The sequence below is a fragment of the Pseudophryne corroboree genome, chromosome 5 (genome assembly GCF_028390025.1).
Source record: "Pseudophryne corroboree isolate aPseCor3 chromosome 5, aPseCor3.hap2, whole genome shotgun sequence".
NCBI lineage: Eukaryota > Metazoa > Chordata > Amphibia > Anura > Myobatrachidae > Pseudophryne > Pseudophryne corroboree.
The window spans coordinates 569,424,749-569,445,713 of record NC_086448.1 but is presented as its reverse complement, the minus strand read 5'-3'; the positions used below and the strand labels follow the sequence as shown (position 1 = coordinate 569,445,713).

At 45.3% G+C, this 20,965-nt stretch overlaps 1 protein-coding gene across 3 annotated transcripts in view; it reads left to right on the top strand.

The window, feature by feature from the left end:
- The first annotated feature begins 12,495 nt into the window (after positions 1–12,495).
- SALL3 (spalt like transcription factor 3) overlaps positions 12,496–20,965 on the top strand; it is a 56,456-nt gene continuing 47,986 nt past the window's right edge. For 2 of the 3 annotated variants that reach the window (XM_063923319.1, XM_063923324.1), the window contains exons 1-2: positions 12,496–12,724; positions 18,921–18,986. In XM_063923319.1, coding sequence (XP_063779389.1) covers positions 12,664–12,724; positions 18,921–18,986 — 127 coding nt within the window. In that variant the 5' untranslated portion in view covers positions 12,496–12,663. The remainder of the gene's footprint in view (positions 12,725–18,920; positions 18,987–20,965) is intronic. The other variant, XM_063923323.1, reaches the window with a different exon arrangement.

Here is a 20,965-nt window from a genome sequence, read left to right as displayed (position 1 = left end):
TTTTGGTGTCATTTTCTTCGTACAGTGACCGGGAACCCCAATTAGTGCACTGCGTCCCCTCACATGGCTTGCTTCAGTCGCCATGCTTCCATTCCATTCCCAATTGTAGCCCACGTGGATCATAAAGTATAAAAAAGTAAAAAAAAGAAGAGTGAAAAACTGATGTCGACCTTTTGTCATGTCGACCTAGAACATGTCGCTCTATAGTCCAGTCGACCTAGAAACTATGTCGACATACTTACTGTTGACCTATAGTGGTCGACCTAGACACTGTTGACCTAAGTGTGGTCATCCTAGAGACCGGATGCCACTCACAACAACCCCTCACCATTACCCAGCTCACATCAACCCCTCACCATTGCCTAGCTCACATAAACCCCTCACCATTACCCAGCTCAGATCAACCCCTCACCATTAACCAGCTCACAATAACTCCTCACCATTACCGAGCTCACATCAACCCCTCACCATTGCCTATCTCACATCAACCCCTAACCATCACCCAGCTCAGATCAACCCCTACCATTAACCAGTTCACATCAACCCCTCACCATTATTCGGCTCACACCAATCCCGCTCACATCCATTCCCTCACTATTACCCCGCTCACATCCAACCTCCTCACCATTACCCCGCTCACACCAACCCCTCATCATTAAACCACTCACACCCAACCCCCTCACCATTACCCCGCTCACACCAACCCCTCATCATTAAACCGCTCACATCCAACCCCCTCACCATTGCCCTGCTCACATCTGCCCCCTCACCATTACCCAGCTCACACTAACCCCTCATCATTATCCCACTCATATCCAACCCCCTCACCATTACACAGCTCACAACCACCCCATCACTATTACCCAGCTCACACCAGCCCCTCACCATTACCCAGCTCACACCAACCCCTCACCATTACCCCGCTCACATCCAACCCCCTCACCATTCCCCTGCTCACATCCACACCTTCACCATTACCCAGCTCACACCAACCCCTCACCATTACCCAGCTCACATCCAACCCCCTCGCGATTATCACGCTCACATCCAAACCCCTCAACATTACCCCACTCACATCCACCCCCTCACCATTACCCAGCTCACATCCACCCCCTTCACCATTAGCCAGCTCACATCCACCCCATCACCTCCTCACATAGCACTACAGGTTTACTCCCTTGTGCAGCTGCACTGCTGCTCAGTCACCTCAGACAGTCCTCCTTCAGTACAGCACGGCTCCCACTATGTCCGGTAAACAGGATGCTGTGCTGATTCCCTCAGGGGCAGATGTATTAAGCCTGGAGAAGTGACAAAGCAGTGATAAGTGGAAGGTGATAACGCACCAGCCAATCAGCTCCAAACTGCTATTTACATAATGGAGCTGATTGGCTGGTGTGTTATGACCTTGCATTTATCACTGCTTTATCACTTCTCCAGGCTTAATACATCTGCCCCTCAGTCCGCTGTCTAACAGGACCTGCCAGCTGAAGCCTGCTGCTCTACCTCCTCACCAGCCGCTCTGACACCACAGGTCACTCACGCCCGCTCTCCCTTATGTTACGAAATGCTACTCCACAGTTCTGACATGAAGTGTCAGCTCCTGCACCGTGCCGCACCTCCATTCAGTTCAGTCACAGTGTACTGCCACTGCCTCACAAGACCGACGCCCCTGGGGCCCTAGTACGGTTAGTGGCAGTGCTGTCTCATTTTTAATCAATGCGGGCTTAGGGGGTCATTCCGTGTTGATCGCTAGCTGCCGTTGTTCGCAGCATAGCGATCAGGCTATAAATCGGCATTACTGCGCATGCGCATGGGCCGCAGTGTACACGCGCAACGTACTTTCACAAAAAACTATGCAGTTTCACACAAGGTCGAGCAACTCTTTTCCGTCGCTCTGTTGATCGGTGAGTGAATGACAGGAATAGGGCATTTCTGGGAGGTAACTGACCGTTTTCCGGGAGTGTGCTAAAAAACGCAGGCATGTCAGGTAAAAACGCAGGCATGCCGGGGGAAACGGGGGAGTGGCTGGCCGAACGCAGGGCGTGTTTGTGAAGTCAAAACAGGAACCAAACATACTGAAGTGATCGCAAGGAAGATGTAGGTCTGCAGCTACTCTGAAGCTGCTTGAAAAAGAATTAACCCCGTTCTGCGATCCTTTCGGTCGCACTTCTGCTAAGCTAAGATACACTCCCAGAGGGCGGCGGCTTAGCGTTTGCACTGCTGCTTAAAAGCAGCTAGCGAGCGATTAACTCGGAATGAGGGCCTTAGTTCCAGGGCCAGATGTCTCCCACTCTCTGCACATGGAACTCCACAGCACTCTACGGAAGCAGGGGGAAAGGTAGGCCTGGCTCCCTCATAAATCGTTTATATTGCGACTGGAAAAAGTGATGCCGCGTTTTGGGTGTATAATTGTCAGGGCCAGATTTTGGGAGGCTGCGGGCTCCCTGGAAGCCCAGGTGCTTAGGTTGCCTAACGGTAAATCAGGCGAGTGAGGGGCACTATGAGGAAGAAAAAACAAACGGGGAGCACTACAATTATAAAAACAGGGCGGAAGGGGACTATAACAAAAAATTAGAGAAGATAGTCTCTGTAACAAAAAACAGATAGGAATTGCACTATAGCCAAAAAAAACATACAATGGGGGAGGGGGTACTACTCTGTAACGATATAAAACAGACAGGGCGAATGGGTACTGTGACCAAAAAAACAGACAGGGGCAGCACTGTAATGAATACATAGACTGGTGGAGCACAATACAGGTCATAGGACATATACTGTAGGGGGCAGGGCAGAATATGGAGACATAGGCCCTCATTCCGAGTTGTTCGCTCGGTAATTTTCTTCGCATCGCAGCGATTTTCCGCTAATTGCGCATGCGCAATGTTCGCACTGCGACTGCGCCAAGTAAATTTGCTAAGAAGTTTGGTATTTTACTCACGGCATTACGAGGTTTTTTCTTCGTTCTGGTGTTCGGAGTGTGAATGACAGGAAGTGAGTGTTTCTGGGCGGAAACTGGCCATTTTATGGGAGTGTGTGAAAAAACGCTGCCGTTTCTGGGAAAAACGCGGGAGTGGCTGAAGAAACGGGGGAGTGTCTGGGCGAACGCTGGGTGTGTTTGTGACGTCAAACGCAGGAACGACAAGCACTGAACTGATCGCACTGGAAGAGTAAGTCTCGAGCTACTCAGAAACTGCAAAGAAAAATCTTTTCGCAATATTGCGAATACTTCGTTCGCAATTCTGCTAAGCTAAGATTCACTCCCAGAGGGCGGCGGCTTAGCGTGTGTACTGCTGCGAAAAGCGGCTAGCGAGCGAACAACTCGGAATGAGGGCCATAGAAGGGTACACACTGACAGAAGATTACGCAACACAGACATACAGATGTGTCCTCACAGTTTATTGCTGTGTTTAGACGCATGGTGTGGCGCTGCTGCTCTGCATAGCTACTGTACCTAAGCAGTCGATCACACCATTGATGTCTATGGAAGTGGGCACGCTCCTGCAAATGCTTCCTTGAGTGCTGGAATGTTTCCATGGGTAGCGGGAGCATTGCTCCCCACCACCCACGTTCTTCACCTCATATTTGTCTACTTTTCTGGTTTCTGTGGGAGACACATGGTTTTTTGGGTAGTCCCCTACAACCCTGGAAGATTAGGCACCTCTCCCGCATTCTCCCCTCTTCATAGAAAAGTGTGCAGAATGTAGAGAATAAAGCAGTAATCCGAGAAAAGGTGGAGCCTAATGACTCATTTCTATGTCAACAGCGTCATTCAGCACTGCCCCCTATGCAAAGATCTGCCAATCGCAGCAATTTCCCACCCACCTGTTTCTCCTCTCCGGCCATCTCCCAGAAAGGAGATTTTCAACGTCGGTAAGTATGCTTCACCAGCTGATGGCTCCCCCTGAACTTTCTCTGTTGCCGGAGCAACACTGCACACTACCACCCGCATCTTTTACAGGATCTGCTGTATGGGGCCATGGGAGCATGTGTATGCACGCTCCTGCTACCATATGCAATGCTATGGCACACAGCCCTGTTGGAATCGCGGGCAATGCTGGATCTCAACACATCTGTAGAGGGGAAAATACAGATGTATGGAAGGATGGAACACAAAAAACTAAATCATTGTAAAGAAAAACCAAAACAGAATATATAGAATGCATAGAAAATAGAAAAGTTTATCTAGTGTGATATGCTTTTATTAATTTATACAGGGCCGAAACTACATGTGTGCGAAGTGTGCTTTGCACACAGCGCACTTTAGCTGAGAGTGCATCGTGCTCTGAGACCCCAATTGGGCACCCTATTTGTGTTGCGGTGCTGGCGAGTCCCTTGTCCACCGCTGCACTGTACAGGACTTCCGGGTCAGAGGTAGGTGGTAGGAAGCAGGTGCTGTGTCCATAGGTGTGCGCAGGGTGGGTGCCTGGTGCGCACAGGCACCCCCTAATGTCTGACACCCCGACCTCACATGCCTGATGCAGCGATCGCCGAGCAGGCTGATTACTGTCCCCTTTGCGCTGCACCCTGTCAGGATTGCATTACTGACCGGACGCCTGGGTTAATCAAGGGTGCCACTGCCACCGGCTTTCAAACTCCCGTCTCCACCTCCATTTACAAAAACAGCGTGATGTGACGTGATTACATCATGCTGCTCGCACGCCCACCCGTCACACCCGCCACACGCCCACCTCTCTCCTTCTATGCTATGCCAACGCCAGCCACTGATGAGGATCAGCATGCAGCCAGCGTTCCTCTTAGGAAGACAAATTCAATACTGGCAGGCGGTCGGGAGCAACATTGACACGTCACTCGTTTTTCCAGCAGCAGCAGTACTAGTCTGCGACTGTCAGTGTCAGTGAGTGACTGCCTTGTAAGTAAGCTGCTGCAGCTTGCAGGGGAAAGAGAGGGGGAGCCAGACCAGGCTGAGGAGGAGCAGTGTAATTGCAGCGAGTGCCACCAGCGGTGTTTATTTGGTGCACATCACAACATCTGACAATGTATCTGCTTTATTAGGATTAGTACAAGGGTGGATATTTTATATTGCGTTGACCGTCAATAGATGGTGCTAGACACGCCCCTCCAACGGGTTCACTACGGCTGGCCGGCGGTCGGGCTCCCGGCGACCAGCATCCCGGCGCCGGGAGCCCGACCGCCGGCTTACCGACAGCGTGGCGAGCGCAAATGAGCCCCTTGCGGGCTCGCTGCGCTCGCCACGCTACGGGCACGGTGGCGCGCTACGCGCGCCACACTATTTTATTCTCCCTCTATGGGGGTCGTGGACCCCCACGAGGGAAAATAAGTGTCGGTATGCCGGCTGTCGGGCTCCCGGCGCCGGTATACTGTGCGCCGGGAGCCCGACCGCCGGCATACAGAAGACCACCCCCTCCAACGGTGCACCCCCTAATAAAATGTGCTGCGCACACCTATGGCTGTGTCTGTGATCCACTGGTGGCAGTGAGTACATGCGGGACACACTCACAAACACACACAAACATACCACCACCCCCATTGTATAGGGGCTCTACTTGACATAATGTATAAGGAGCTCTTACTGTGCGGTAGCGTGTATAAGGGGCTCTTACTGTGCTGTAACATGTATAAGGGGCTCTTACTGTGCTGCAATGTGTATAAGAGGCTCTTACTGATCTGTAACGTGTATAAGGGGCTCTTACAGTGCTGTAACGTGTATAAGGTGCTTTTACTGTGCTGTAACTTGTATAAGGAGCTCTGTGCAGTGTAATTTGAATGACAAAATTTCAGTTCAGATGTATAGTGTGCTAAGCACTCATTCCCAATTTGTGCCATTTAGTTTGACAAATTGGCTGGGGACATATAAGATGTTTGGGGATATAGGGCCTTATTCAGGTTTGTTAGAAAACCAAAAAAGCACACCAATGGGCAAAACCATGTTGCACTGCAGGTGGGGTAGATGTGTAGAGAGATTTCGATTGGGTGGGGTGTGTTATAACTGAAATCTAAATTGCAGTGTAAAAATAAAGCAGTTAGTATTTACCATGCACAGAAACAATATACAGGTTGAGTATCCCTTATCCAAAATGCTTGGGACCAGAGGTATTTTGGATATCGGATTTTTCCGTATTTTGGAATAATTAGATACCATAATGAGATGTCATGGTGATGGGACCTCAATCTAAGCACAGAATGCATTTATGTTACATATACACCTTAGACACACAGCATGAACGTAATTTTAGCCAATATTTTTTATAACATTGTGCATTAAACAAAGTGTGTCTACATTCACACAATTCATTTATGTTTCATATACACCTTATATACACTGCCTGAAGGTCAATTAATACAATATTATTAATAACTTTGTGTATTTAACAAAGTTTGTGTACATTAAGCTATCAAAAAACAAAGGTTTCACTATCTCACTCTCACTCAAAAAAGTCCGTATTTCGGAATATTCCGTATTTCGGAATATTTGGATATGGGATACTCAACCTGTAACTATCTAAATCTCTCTGCACATTTTACATCTGCCCCACCTGCAGTGAAACATGGTTAGGCCCTTTTGTGTGCCTTTTTGGTTTGCTAACAAACCTGAATAACCCCCACTGCTCATAAGCAAAGATGGGTCTCCAGGTCCAGGCATCTGTGAAAGTGTCTGCATATGTGCTGCTAAGTAATTTGTCTGTGACTGGAGCCACATCCCTGTAAAGTTGTCTGTATTCAACTCACCACAGGATTCTGAAGAGTTGCAGTCATGCTAAAAAAAAAATGGCTGCAGAGGTGCTTCCTGTATAACAACAGTTCCTGTATAACAAGGGGATGGCAATGATGCAACTTCCACCACGCTGCATACATTTACATCCCCATTTTTACAACATAGAGAACAATGGCCCTCATTCCGAGTTGATCGCTCGTTGCCGATTTTCGCAGCGCAGCGATCAGTTAAAAATTCTGCATTTTTGCGCATGTGCATGGTACGCAGCGCGCATGCGCTAAGTACTTTCACACAAAACTTTGTAGTTTTACACAAGCTCGAGCGACGCTTTTCAGTCGCTCGAGTGATCGTAGTGTGATTGACAGGAAGTGGGTGTTTCTGGGCTGCAACTCAGCGTTTTCAGGGAGTGTGCTAAAAAACGCAGGCGTGCCAGGTAAAAATGCAGGAGTGGCTGGAGAAATGGGGGAGTGGCTGGCCGAACGCAGGGCATGTTTGTGACGTCAAACCAGGAACTAAACAGACTGTAGTCATCGCAAGCTAGAAGTAAGTCTTGAGCCACTCTGAAACTGCATAACATTTTTTAGTAGCAGAACTGCTAACCTTTCGTTCCCACTTCTGCTAAGCTAAGATACACTCCCAGAGGGCGGCGGCCTAGCGTGTGCACTGCTGCTGAAAGCAGCTAGCGAGCGATCAACTCGGAATGAGGGCCAATAAACAGGTGTTTGGCTGTAAGACCGTGTGACGGGTGTTGCATGCAGGGACAGTGTACAATGAAGTACAACCAAAAACTTAAAATATGGGAGGTTAAATAACATACTCCTGGAATTTTTAATTAGACCTAGACAATGAAAGGGGTTAGTGGTGTGGCCAGTTACTGAATAGGCTCACTACTGGGCAAAGGCATGGAACTGTCCTGTACTAAAAGTAGGTGCGTCTTCATGGAACTCATTGTCCATGATAATGGGTGTTCAGACATCCTCAGATTTTACCATCAGAATTTACTACGATGCATGTTGATTTTATAGATTATTTGGAGGACATGGTGGTGGCACATGCTGTGTTCTTCAAGTGAGGATGCCATCCATAATAACATAATCATAGGGGTATCCCTCGAAGAGAAGCTCCATGCAATGTTGGAATACTTTACTGCTATTGTGCATATGCCAATGGAGATTTGGAGGAAGGTATATCTGCCCACATATGTCATGAATGTGGTGACCATGGAAAATTTATTGTTCAATTTGATCTATTGGAATACACATTTGGCATCCAAAGTGGTAAATAACTTTGCATTTGGCATATCAGCTATTACTTGCTCCACAGTCCTGAGGTAGTCATTCTGTCACATCAGAGATTTGTTCTAATGCACAGGGTCAATCCAGATGTGTATCATCTTTTTTTACTGCAGCAATCATAGCTGACACCCACAGGGGAGCATCTACCACTGGAGCAATGACACCCAATGTTGTCATGCAACTTAAAACCGCAATCACTTTGTCCTTCATGGCCAGAAGCACATGTTTGAGAGCACATACTGTGAGAGGATCATCTAAACACATGCTATAGGTGTCTGGAAGATTCCGAATTGCATTATACCGAGCTGGATTACCCGGCATTGCCCAGGTTTAAATTTTCCAGTTATTAAGTTATCAATGAGTTGGATGTAAATGTCAACATATAAAAAAATATTTAGAGCTCTTCCAACACACCCATGAGGTGGCTGACCAGTGTTGTTCTTGGTTTTGGTGTGTCACCAATAGCCCTGTCCCCTAGCTTTTCTTTCTGTTTAAGTTTATAATCACTGTTCCATTGTGAGATGGGTTTAAAGTTTTCCTTCTGTTATCAATGCTGCTGTTCCAAGGCTTTTGGGTACACAACATTTTTTTGTCTTCCCACCTCCATTTCAGTCAGTTATTTCAGGTCATTGAATTATGGTCATTTCTGTCAGTTATTACAGTTCATTAAAGATTTCATCCAAATCCATCCAGTGGAATGCCCAAAGTAGGCTCCTTATGTCAAAGTTCTGCACAGAATACACTAACAGAAAGTTTGACCAGAACCCCAACCTACTAGTATGTTTTCTGGGATCCAATGTTACAACTCTGTTAAGTTTTCATCCAAATCCATCCAGTGGAAACCCCAGAACAGGCTCCCTGGGTCAAAGTTCTGTCCAGCGCATTCCGCCATGAGGTCCGACCGACTCCAACCCCCTAACATGTCTTCTGGGATCCACTCCGTGAAGTTTTCTTCCATATCATTGAGTGGATGGCCCAGAACCGTCTTTCTGGGTCAATGCTCTATCCAGCGCATTCCGCCGTGAAGTCCAACTGGGACTCTAACCAACCTAAAACTTGACAAGGACTAACTGGACTTGCTCGTGTTGGTTTCATCCCAATCGGTGAAGTTTTCTTCCAAATCCATCCAGTGGAAGGCCCAGAACAGGCTCCTTGGGTCAAAGTTATTCCCAGTACATTTCACCATGAAATATGACTGACCCCAACCCCCTAGCATGTATTCTGAGATCCACTCTGTAAAGTTTTCTTCCAAATACATCCAGTGGAAGACCCAGAACAGGCTCTCTGGGTCAAAGTTCTTCCCAGCACATTCCACCATGAGGTATGACCGACCCCAACACCCTAGTACGTCTTCTGGGATCCAATGTTACCACTCTGTGAAGTTTTCTTCCAAATCCAATCAGTAGAAGGGTCAGAACAGGCTCCCTGGGTCAATGTTCTGCCCACCGGGAACCTCACTCGCCTAAAACCTGTCCAGGTTCCAACTCCACCCCAAACAGACCAATGAATTCACAAACAGACCAATGAATTCTATATATAAGATAGATAGATAGATAGATAGATAGATAGATAGATAGATAGATAGATAGATAGATAGATGATAGATAGATAGATAGATAGATAGATAGATAGATAGATAGATAGATAGATAGATAGATAGATAGATACACCAATGGTCGTGATTACCTGGCCGGTGTAAGCAATTGCAGTCAGTGTGAGAACAGTGAATACGTTTTGGGGATTTGTGTGCTGGAGGAGTTCATGTGATATGACATTACACTTTCTGCCAACGTTAAGATTTATTTTGTTGGATTTGTCTCGTATAATGGTGGTAAATATTTAATCCTTTTCAGCCCTGAAGTAATTACTCTGCCAGTGGAGACCAGATGCATCGGACTGGCTGAACGGGGAATTGCTTCTGGTCCATTTATGATGGAACAATGTTTAGGGGCACCTGGTTCACTGCACTCACACCTGCAATGCAGGTAGCGTGTGAAAAGAGCTGGGTGCTTCTAAATATTGTCCTGGCATAAGTGGACCAGAAGCGGTTACCCGGTCAACCAGTCTTACGCTGGAGACCAGTGTCTGGAGTGTTTTCTGTCGGAGTGTCTAAAGTATGCTGGAACATGCAGTGTAAGGTTGCCTATCATCAGCTTAGGCTTCCACCTGCACCAGCATGCAAAATTATTTTGAATGCCACAAACATTGCAACATTTATTGAAAGCAGGACATTTGTGGCATTCATGGGAATGGAGACTGCCGCAATTCACGCAGCATGTTTGTTGCTGCACATGCTCCTGGAGGTTGTATATATCAGTCTCTGTTTTTGAACTCCGCTGCACTTTATTTGGACTGCAGTCATGAAGTAAGTACTGTATATGTGTATAGCAGTGTCCAGTGTTACTTATTTATTATGTAGTAAATGTGCAGAAGTAACATCATTATAAGTCCCACACACTATACTGTCCATGATGAGCTTGCACGCTAATGTACTATAATCACGTTTCTTTGATAGACGTTTCAATCTGGTAGCATATGACTGTATACTCTGATAGAGGTTCTGCGGTATTTAACCATTAAAGGCATGTCTGTTCATTATAACATTTTTCAATGGTAAGCTTATCTCAACAAGCTTTTTATTATTGTGTCAGGATTTTTCTGATCCTCCCCTCCAAACATTGCTTTGTCAATATCTTCAGCACCAACTAGGTTGAGTAGAGTATATTCCTGTACCATTTTTTATTTGTCTGAGAGTCTGGCACAGCAGTATATGCATCATTCCTTCATGAACTTGAGCAATGCATCCACATTGGCGTCTTCGAAAAGTAGTGGATCTGTGCATCGGAGACCTTGTGCCATCACAGCCAGACTTCTGGCACCATGTAAAGTGGTCTGTGTGCAAATTACCAGAGGATTTTTAAGAGCTACATAGGTGTGTTTTTACTAGATGCAGCCATGCAGAAAAATGGCTGCAGAAGCACTTCCTGTATAACAAACACTTACTATATAGCAACTGGATGACAATGATGAAACTTACACCATCCATATCAATGTACATCACAACCCCCAATTAATGCTAGGTGATTGCACTGTTAACCTTCACTAGTGCACACCCTGCAAACATTTAAAAGACACATTGACTTCTGACCTCTGGCTTACTTTCTGATTATTCTCCTAGCCCGGGGATGAGCGGTGCCTGCTTTCCTCCAAACATGACGCCTGGCATTCACACCAGAGAGTTCAATCTTTGTCTCATCAGCCCAGAGAATTTTGTTTCTCATGGTCTGAGAGTCCTTCAGGTGCATTTTGGCAAACTTCAGGCGGGCTGCCATGTGCTTTATACTAAGGAGTGGCTTCCGTCTTGCCACTCTACCATACAGTCCTGATTGGTGGATTGCTGCAGAGATGGTTGTCCTTTTGGAAGGTTCTCCTCTCTACACAGAGAAATTCTGTAGCTCTAAGAGAGTGACCATCGGGTTCTTGGTCACCACCCTGACTAGGGCCCTTCTCCCCCGATCGCTCAGTTTACACGGGTGGTTCTGAACTTCTTCCATTTACTGTGCTCATTGGGACCTTCAAAGCAGCAGATATTTTTCTGTACCCTTCACTAGACAATCCTGTCTTGGAAGTCTACAGATAATTCCTTTGACTTCATGCTTGGTTTGTGCTCAGACATGCACTGTCAAGTGTGGGACCTTATATAGACAGGTGTGTGCCTTTCCAAATCATGTCCAATCAATTGAATTTACCACAGGTGGACTCCAATTAAGCTGTAGGAACATCTCAAGGATGATCAGTGGAAACAGGATGCACCTGAGCTCAATTTTGAGCTTCATGGCAAAGGCTGTGAATACTTATGTACATGTGATTTCATAGTTTTTTCTTTTTAATAAATTTGCAAAGATCTTTAAAAAACTTTTTTCATGTTGTCATTATGGGGAGTTGTGTGTAGAATTTTGAGGGGAAAAATAAATTTATTCCATTTTGGATGTGGAAAAAGTGAAGCGCTGTGAATTCTTTCTGGATGCACTGTATCCCAAGGTCATTTATTTAATTGAGTCCTCTCCCAAGTTTACACACATTTTCACCTTGATTGTGGATTCATATTGATATTGTTGATAGTAAACCATACTTGCCTACCTAACCCTCTCCATAAGAGAGAAAATGCTCTTTTCCTGGACTTTCCTGGTAATGTGTGATTGTCATCACCTGTGGTGAAACACCTTTCTTATCAATTAACTAGCTCGCCACAGGTGATGGCAATCATACATTACCAGGAAAGTCCAGGAACAGAGCATTTTTTTTTCCCCCTCATGGAGAGGGTCAGGTAGGCAAGTATGTAGTAAACACACTGCCCAAATAACAGGTGCTTTTTTTTTAACTCTAGTGAACCATAGGTAAACCTTCCTATACATGTGTGATGTATTATGTGTATCATTATCTCCCCAATCATTGGAATGACCATAATCTGAGAATGAGATTTTTTTTTTCTCTGTATTACAGCACTAAATCACTCTATCATCAGGAATGAAAACACAAGTGACCTCTTGACCTCCTGAGTAAGGACAGCTCTATCCAGTGAGCAGCAGAAGGTGCAGCCCCTCTGACAAAGCTCTATATGTCTTTTGGAATCGCGTCTGACTGATTAATGTGCCATAGTGCAATGTAGGAGCCATGTGGTATTCAATACAACTTCCTCTGCTGGTGGAAGGTGATTGCCAGCTGGCAAACACAGGTAGATACATTCAGTACAGTGTAATTCTCCATAATCCACAACCCTCAACCTGTCATATGAAAGACTGCTGGACCCACGGGGGACATAACAGTCAGTCCTTTAAGGAATTGCTATTTTGTATGATGGACAGCCCCTAAACTCCTGTACATCCCCTTTCCCCATATACTAGTCATCATTAGTGCCTCCAGATGGTGTTATTATGTAGATTGGTACAACTGATTTTTGAAAGCTCTTAAAACTCATTCAATTTTGTTCTCAGCATATTATTAATTCATAAAGACAAAGCCATGATTTATACAGGGCCCACATGGGAAGTGAGGCAGGCAGTGACTGCTGGGAGGGCAGGAAATGGTACTGGTAATGGAATATTTTCTGCAAGACTTCACCAGCTACACCATCAAAAACAAAGTTCTTCTTTTACCAAGTGAGAAGGTGGATGGGCACAGGCAACGAGTTGTAGTAAGACAAATGGAAGGAGGGGTGAACAAATGGTTCTACATATTTCTGCAAATTACATGTTTTGCGATAATAGCTATATATGAAAGTATTGTTGTTCCTTAGTAAAGTGTGGCCTACTAGTTTTAATTTAGTTGGTCAATACTCTGCAAAATGCATGTGGACAAAAATGTTGGAGCGTTTTTGGGCACAATATGCTGAGCATAATGTATATGGGCACTGCTAAGTGCAATGCGTGGCAGCGCACTTAGGCATAATGGGGTTGACGCATAGTTGAACGCAAAACTTTTTTGTGGACAGATCTTGTGTATTTCCGCACTGCAGTCAAGTACAGGCATCTACGGGTTATTTTGAGTTGTATGCAACTCAATCGTATATCCATTTGTGGCTGAAATGAAGCAGTAATTAGTTGGTAATAAGGGGGGTCATTCCGAGTTGTTCGCTCGGTAAATTTCTTCGCATCGCAGCGATTTTCCGCTTAGTGCGCATGCGCAATGTCCGCACTGCGACTGCGCCAAGTAAATTTGCTATGCAGTTAGGAATTTTACTCACGGTTTTTTCTTCGTTCTGGTGATCGTAATGTGATTGACAGGAAGTGGGTGTTTCTGGGCGGAATCTGGCCGTTTTATGGGTGTGTGTGAAAAAACGCTACCGTTTCTGGGAAAAACGCGGGAGTGGCTGGAGAAACGGAGGAGTGTCTGGGCGAACGCTGGGTGTGTTTGTGACGTCAAACCAGGAACGACAAGCACTGAACTGATCGCAGATGCCGAGTAAGTCTCGAGTTTCTCAGAAACTGCACAGAGATGTCTTATCGCAATATTGCGAATCTTTCGTTCGCAATTTTAAGAAGCTAAGATTCACTCCCAGTAGGCGGCGGCTTAGCATGTGCAAAGCTGCTAAAAGCAGCTTGCGAGCGAACAACTCGGAATGACCACCAAGGTGTGCACATCTAAGTTAAGTTTAGAGTATTTGGAACTGAGGGTTATAGTGAGTTGTGCATTTGCCTGTCTGATTTCAGACCCATCTCTTCCCCAAGGACAAGGCTCGAGCAAGTGCTAACGCATAATGATGCTACCAAAGTATTGTTGAGGGCAGTGTGATCACATAGATATCATATGTATCCTGTACAACTCATTATACTAGGTGAATATACACATTTTTCTCAATGTACACAATGCAGGGTAATTACGTTGCATGCATGCAACTCTGAATCACCCCACTGAGTGGTGGCCAGAAGATGACTAAGAAAATGTGGGAACTGTTGGGTAGACTGTGTTTGGGAAAACAAACATGGACTCACACCAGTAGTTATTCACACTATGGCCCTCATTCCGAGTTGTTCGCGCGGTAATTTTCTTCGCATCGCAGCGATTTTCCGCTAATTGCGCATGCGCAATGTTCGCACTGCGACTGAGCCAAGTAAATTTGCTATGCAGTTAGGTATTTTACTCACGGCATTACAAGGTTTTTTTCTTCGTTCTGGTGATCGTAATGTGATTGACAGGAAGTGGGTGTTTCTGGTCGGAAACTGGCCGTTTTATGGGTGTGTGTGAAAAACCGCTGCCGTTTCTGGGAAAAACGCGGGAGTGTCTGAAGAAATGGGGGAGTGTCTGGGCGAACGCTGGGTGTGTTTGTGACGTCAAACCAGGAACGAAACTGACTGAACTGATAGCAGTTGCCGAGTAAATCTGGAGCTACTCAGAAACTGCTAAGAAGTGTCTATTCGCAATTCTGCTAATCTTTCGTTCGCAATTTTACTATGCTAAGATTCACTCCCAGTAGGCGGTGGCTTAGCGTGTGCAAAGCTGCTAAAAGCAGCTTGCGAGCGAACAACTCGGAATGAGGGCCTATATTCACAGTATATGTTCCGGATGTGTCTTTCATTCTTTACATTGCACTATAATTGTAACATATAATACAATACGTAGCAATCCAGAAAAAACACTGTTGATGGAACTCATTCGAAAGACCTGATTAAGGTAGGGGCGACAAGGGTGGCTGTACCGGGGCCCCCACATATTAGGGGTCCCCACACCCTGCAATTTGAATTGTAGGAGTCTCCTTTCAGTGGCTCAGCTATTCAGTAACAGTGGCCGCTGAGGAACTCCTGCACAGTCAGTATTGCAGGATAGGACAAATCCCACGAGACAGTGACTGACAGCCGCCAGTGTATGCACTCCCTGCTGCTGCTCTGTAAGTGATGTCATGTGTGTGTGTCTGCAAGTGACGTGTGTATCTGTATGTGACGGTGTGTGTGTGTGTGTGTGTGTGTGTGTGTGTGTGTGTGTGTGTGTGTGTGTGTGTGTGTGTGTGTGTGTGTGTGTCTGTAAGTGACGTTGTGTGTGTGTGTGCGCGATCTTGGGGGGGACACTTTGTCAGCAATAGTAGTAGTAGTGGAGGCTCCCACAACATATGTTGCCCTGGGCTCCCACCAGCCTTAAACCGGTCCTGTGAAAGACCAGATGTTATATGTTGTAAGACTATAAAGCAATGCAAGGGGTGCAAATGCATTTATTTATTCTTTGTATGCATAGATAGTACTGACTGCTTTTGCATGCATTGAACAAATGCTGTGCAGTTTTGTTTTACCAAGGAAATTAGAATTAAGTAAAGATAAAACAGGCCTGCCACAGGTGGATGCAGAACTCTGGACTCCAGAAAGGCAAGAATTCAAATATGGGTGCGGTGTGGGGCCCCTGTGGACCCAGGGGCCCTTGAGCACTGCACACATTCCACCCATTATAGAAACACCAATGCATCTGTATTTCCAAATGTGTAAGGACTGGAATAGGAAATTTCAACATCTGTAGACACTGTAATAGATATTGGTGCATTTTAGATCAAAACTTGCACCAGCCCTGTGGCAGGTGCAGTTTCGCTGTTCGATATGACCATCTTTGTCACTGGTTGAGCATCTGTGTGCAAGCACTTTCACAGCCCCGTGCACGACATGCCTGAGTCTGAAATTGCAACTGCAATTCTATACAGACTCAATTGGAACCTATGTGCAGCTGTTACAAATCGTTCCCATTCATCCCGACATCGGCAATGCATTCACCTCTTAAACCAATTAACTAGAAGCGATCATAGCAGACTGGGCTTTTCCTGACATGATTGCATCTGATGCGACCAGTCAGAAAGTACATTGTGCGGCTGCAGGAAGAGCATCTTCCTGCAGTTGCCACTCTCAGATGGATCTCCTAGGCCCCTCTGATTCCTAGTTCCCTCCCCCCTGTGCCTGCCATGCTGCCGATCACTGCTGATTGGTCAGCCCATCAGTACCACCCACCCAGCGGCTGCAGACATTAGCAGCCACTGGGGAAATGTTACAAAGCAGCCCTCATCTTTCATCTGGACCCCCGGATACTGCAGATAGAAGCAGGCACCAAAAAAATGTGGAGTCACAATTGTTGTGATGTTTCTACCATCAATGGTCCAATGTTCTGACCATCGATGTCTGTACCAATGTTAATTTAATTTTGTTTTGTTTTTTATTTTTTACAAAATCAGATTGGATATATTTAAATATATGTTCTAAACCTAATTCAATCATTTTTTTTAAAAAAATCTAATTTATGAGCATTTTTTTTTAATTAGTCATCTAATTGTTTAATCAGGCCCAATAGCTCTGTACTGTATATTTCAAATACCAAGACATACCAAGAAATAGAAGGGGTTGTTTTTTTTTTGTTTTTTTGTCACATTGAAATATTGAGACCACTAAAATATGTTAAAAACAAGAGGTATATACTAAAGATTCATATCTAGTAGTGCAAGAAAAGTGATTAAAAACTGGTGTCCCGATGTGTACTTCTTTTATAATAATAATAATATATTAATTGTTGAGCATGGTAATATTAATAGTCTTGCTTGTATGTGAGTACGATTGGAATAATTCAGCAATAGAGAAGAATACGTATCAGAGAATATGGGTCCTTCATATAATTATATATACAGTATTGTGACAGGCGGTCTCGTGATTGCCTCCCTAATGAAACACATGTAGGTGGCAACATGTGTCTGCTGTGTTCACTTAAACTGTATCACGTTATATTTATGTGTGTAAAAGAAACAGTGTAGTCAGCAGATGAGACACTTGTGGGTTAAAATACAGATAGCACAGATATGGGAGAGATCAAACCCTGCTGCTGCTGCTGCATATACTGTATGTTTAGTTAGACAGGAGTAATTTGAATACTTGAAATTGCAGAAGCTAATATACAGATGTAGTCATGCTCACTGTGGCTACATCTCAGTGTGACTGTACTTTAGACGTGCATGCGCCCCACTTGCATGAATGGGAGTGGCTAAATATGCAGCTTGACACAGCTAGGCATGGGCACACCTTGCCGCAGAAGTAGTCACAATAAGCGTGGCTACATCTGTATTATGGAGTGACTTATATACCTGTACCATCAGAACAATGGAATTACATATAAACCTCACTATATTGAATGACATGGGAATACAGGAAGACAATAAAATCATTCAAATATTGTAGTTTCAAAAGTGGATTTCTTTCTGGCTTTAACCTAATTACATTGTCCTATATCCACTCTCTGTAAGAAATTGAAATACTGTGATTATATTTTAAACCACAATGTTTCAGTTATTTGTGGCTGAAAAGTTTTAACATTGTAACTATTAAAAACATGGGGGGTAATTCCAAGTTGATTGCAGCAGGAATTTTGTTAGCAGTTGGGCAAAACCATGGCCCTCATTCCGAGTTGATCGGTCGCAAGGCGAATTTAGCAGAGTTACACACGCTAAGCCGCCGCCTACTGGGAGTGTATCTTAGCATCTTAAAATTGCGACCGATGTATTCGCAATATTGCGATCACAAACTACTTAGCAGTTTTAGAGTAGCTCCAGACTTTCTCTGCCTGTGCGATCAGTTCAGTGCTTGTCGTTCCTGGTTTGAGGTCACAAACACACCCAGCGTTCGCCCAACCACTCCCCCGTTTCTCCGGCCACTCCTGCGTTTTTTCCGGAAACGGTAGCGTTTTCAGCCACACGCCCATAAAACGCCGTGTTTCCGCCCAGTAACACCCATTTCCTGTCAATCACATTACGTTCGCCGGAGCGATGAGAAAGCCGTGAGTAAAAATACTTTCTTCATAGCAAAGATACTTGGCGCAGTCGCAGTGCGAATATTGCGCATGCGCACTAAGCGGAATTTCACTGCGATGCGATGAAAAATACAGAGCGAACGACTCGGAATGAGGGCCCATGTGCACTTCAGGGGGGCAGATATAACATGTGCAGAAAGAGTTAGATTTGGGTGGGTTATTTTGTTTCTGTGCAGGGTAAATACTGGCTGCTTTAATTTTTACACTGCAAATTAGATTGCAGATTGAGCACACCACACCCAAATCTAACTCTCTCTGCACATGTTAAATATGCCTCCCCTGCAGTGCACATGGTTTTGCCCAACTGCTAACAAAATTCCTGCTGCGATCAACTTGGAATTACCACCATAGAGTGAGGCTACATTAATACCCCGTTCACACTGCCAAAAAATCCCTGGTCATCTCTCAGTGTGAACAGGTGTGTCTGCATCTTTCCGGGTCTATTGACCCAGGAATTGCATCCGTGTCTTTTGGAGGGTTATTTCCATGTATTACACGGATAGCCGCCAGTGTGAACGGTGTGATCCGGCTTTTTCTATCCGTGTGTGAAAAAAAACGATCTGATTGGGGAATTAGATCATGTGACATCTGATGTCTTTTTAATGCTGCAGAGAGGAGAGGAGACATGGCTGCTCACTGGAGGGACGAAAAAGTACGGGAGCTGCTGTTTATTAGAGGTGAGGAGGGGACCAAGAAGAAACCAAGCTCTGTTTTGCTGTATGAAACAACAAAATCACGCAATAAACCAGGAACTTCGGCCTACACAGTTGTATCTCGTCGGCCTTGATCACAGCAATGCAGTTTGCAGTTCCTACCCACCTATTTGTGTTAAAAAAAAGTCCACTTTAAATGACATAATCTTTGCTAGCCAATGTTCTTTTCATTCCTTACACTTGTTGCCAGGGCAGACCAGTGTTCAGTGTTAATGGTTACGACCTGGGAATTTCCCGGGTCGTTGGTGCAGTGTGAATGGGGTGTAATGAGCTGAGATGATCTGTGATGGTTTAAAAAACCCGGGATTTTTGAGAACATGGTATTACTATAATGTAATGACATAGGTGGTGTGAGTATCCCTAAACCAAATCAATTCAACTAAAAGTGGAACAGTGGTTATATTATATCAATTTCTGTTCTGTGATTGTACTACTTAAAAACAAGAAGATTCTAAACCTTCAAAGGGGAAACAAGGAAGTGTTTTTAATGCGTGTGACACATAAGGGGGAATACAATTACCAGCTAATGACCTCACCTGGCTGAATCAGCGCAGCAGCTTCCACACTTTACGGCAGTGGGCTCACACAAAACTATTCGCTACCCTTCAGACTCATCACATTCCTGTTTTGTAGAACGGTCTCTGTTGCTGCCCCCGACCCCCCCCCCCCCCCTCCCCCCCTCCCTTCCTGCTCTGCTGCTGCTTGGTGCACTGCAAGCAAACCCCGTTGTGCATATGTGCAGGCAACACACCATCGGAACTGTACATAAAATAGTGATGTGCACCGGACATTTTTCGGGTTTTGTGTTTTGGTTTTGGATTCGGTTCCGCGGCCGTGTTTTGGATTCGGACGCGTTTTGGCAAAACCTCACCGAAAATTTTTTGTCGGATTCGGGTGTGTTTTGGATTCGGGTGTTTTTTTCAAAAAACCCTAAAAAACAGCTTAAAACATAGAATTTGGGGGTCATTTTGATGCCATAGTATTATTAACCACAATAACCATAATTTCCACTCATTTCCAGTCTATTCTGAACACCTCACACCTCACAATATTATTTTTAGTCCTAAAATTTGCACCGAGGTCGCTGGATGGCTAAGCTAAGCGACACAAGTGGCCGACACAAACACCTGGCCCATCTAGGAGTGGCACTGCAGTGTAAGGCAGGATGGCACTTCAAAAAAATAGTCCCCAAACAGCACATGATGCAAAGAAAAAAAGAGGTGCACTAAGGTCGCTGTGTGACTAAGATAAGCGACACAAGTGGCCGACACAAACACCTGGCCCATCTAGGAGTGGCACTGCAGTGTAAGACAGGATGGCACTTCAAAAAAATAGTCCCCAAACAGCACATGATGCAAAGAAAAAAAGAGGCGCACCAAGGTCGCTGTGTGACTAAGCTAAGCGACACAAGTGGCTGACACAAACACCTGGCGCATCTAGGAGTGACACTGCAGTGTCAGACAGGATGGCACTTCAAAAAAATAGTCCCCAAACAGCACATGATGCAAAGAAAAAAAGAGGCGCACCAAGGTCGCTGTGTGACTAAGCTAAGCAACACAAGTGGCCGACACAAACACCTGGCCCATCTAGGAGTGGCACTGCAGTGTCAGGCAGGATGGCACTTCAAAAAAATTGTCCCCAAACAGCACATGATGCAAAGAAAAAAAGAGACGCACCAAGGTCGCTGTGTGACTAAGCTAAGGGACACAAGTGGCCGACACAAACACCTGGCCCATCTAGGAGTGGCACTGCAGTGTCAGGCAGGATGGCACTTCAAAAAAATAGTCCCCAAACAGCACATGATGCAAAGAAAAAAGAGGCGCACCAAGGTCGCTGTGTGACTAAGATAAGCGACACAAGTGGCCGACACAAACACCTGGCCCATCTAGGAGTGGCACTGCAGTGTCAGACAGGATGGCACTTCAAAAAAATAGTCCCCAAAC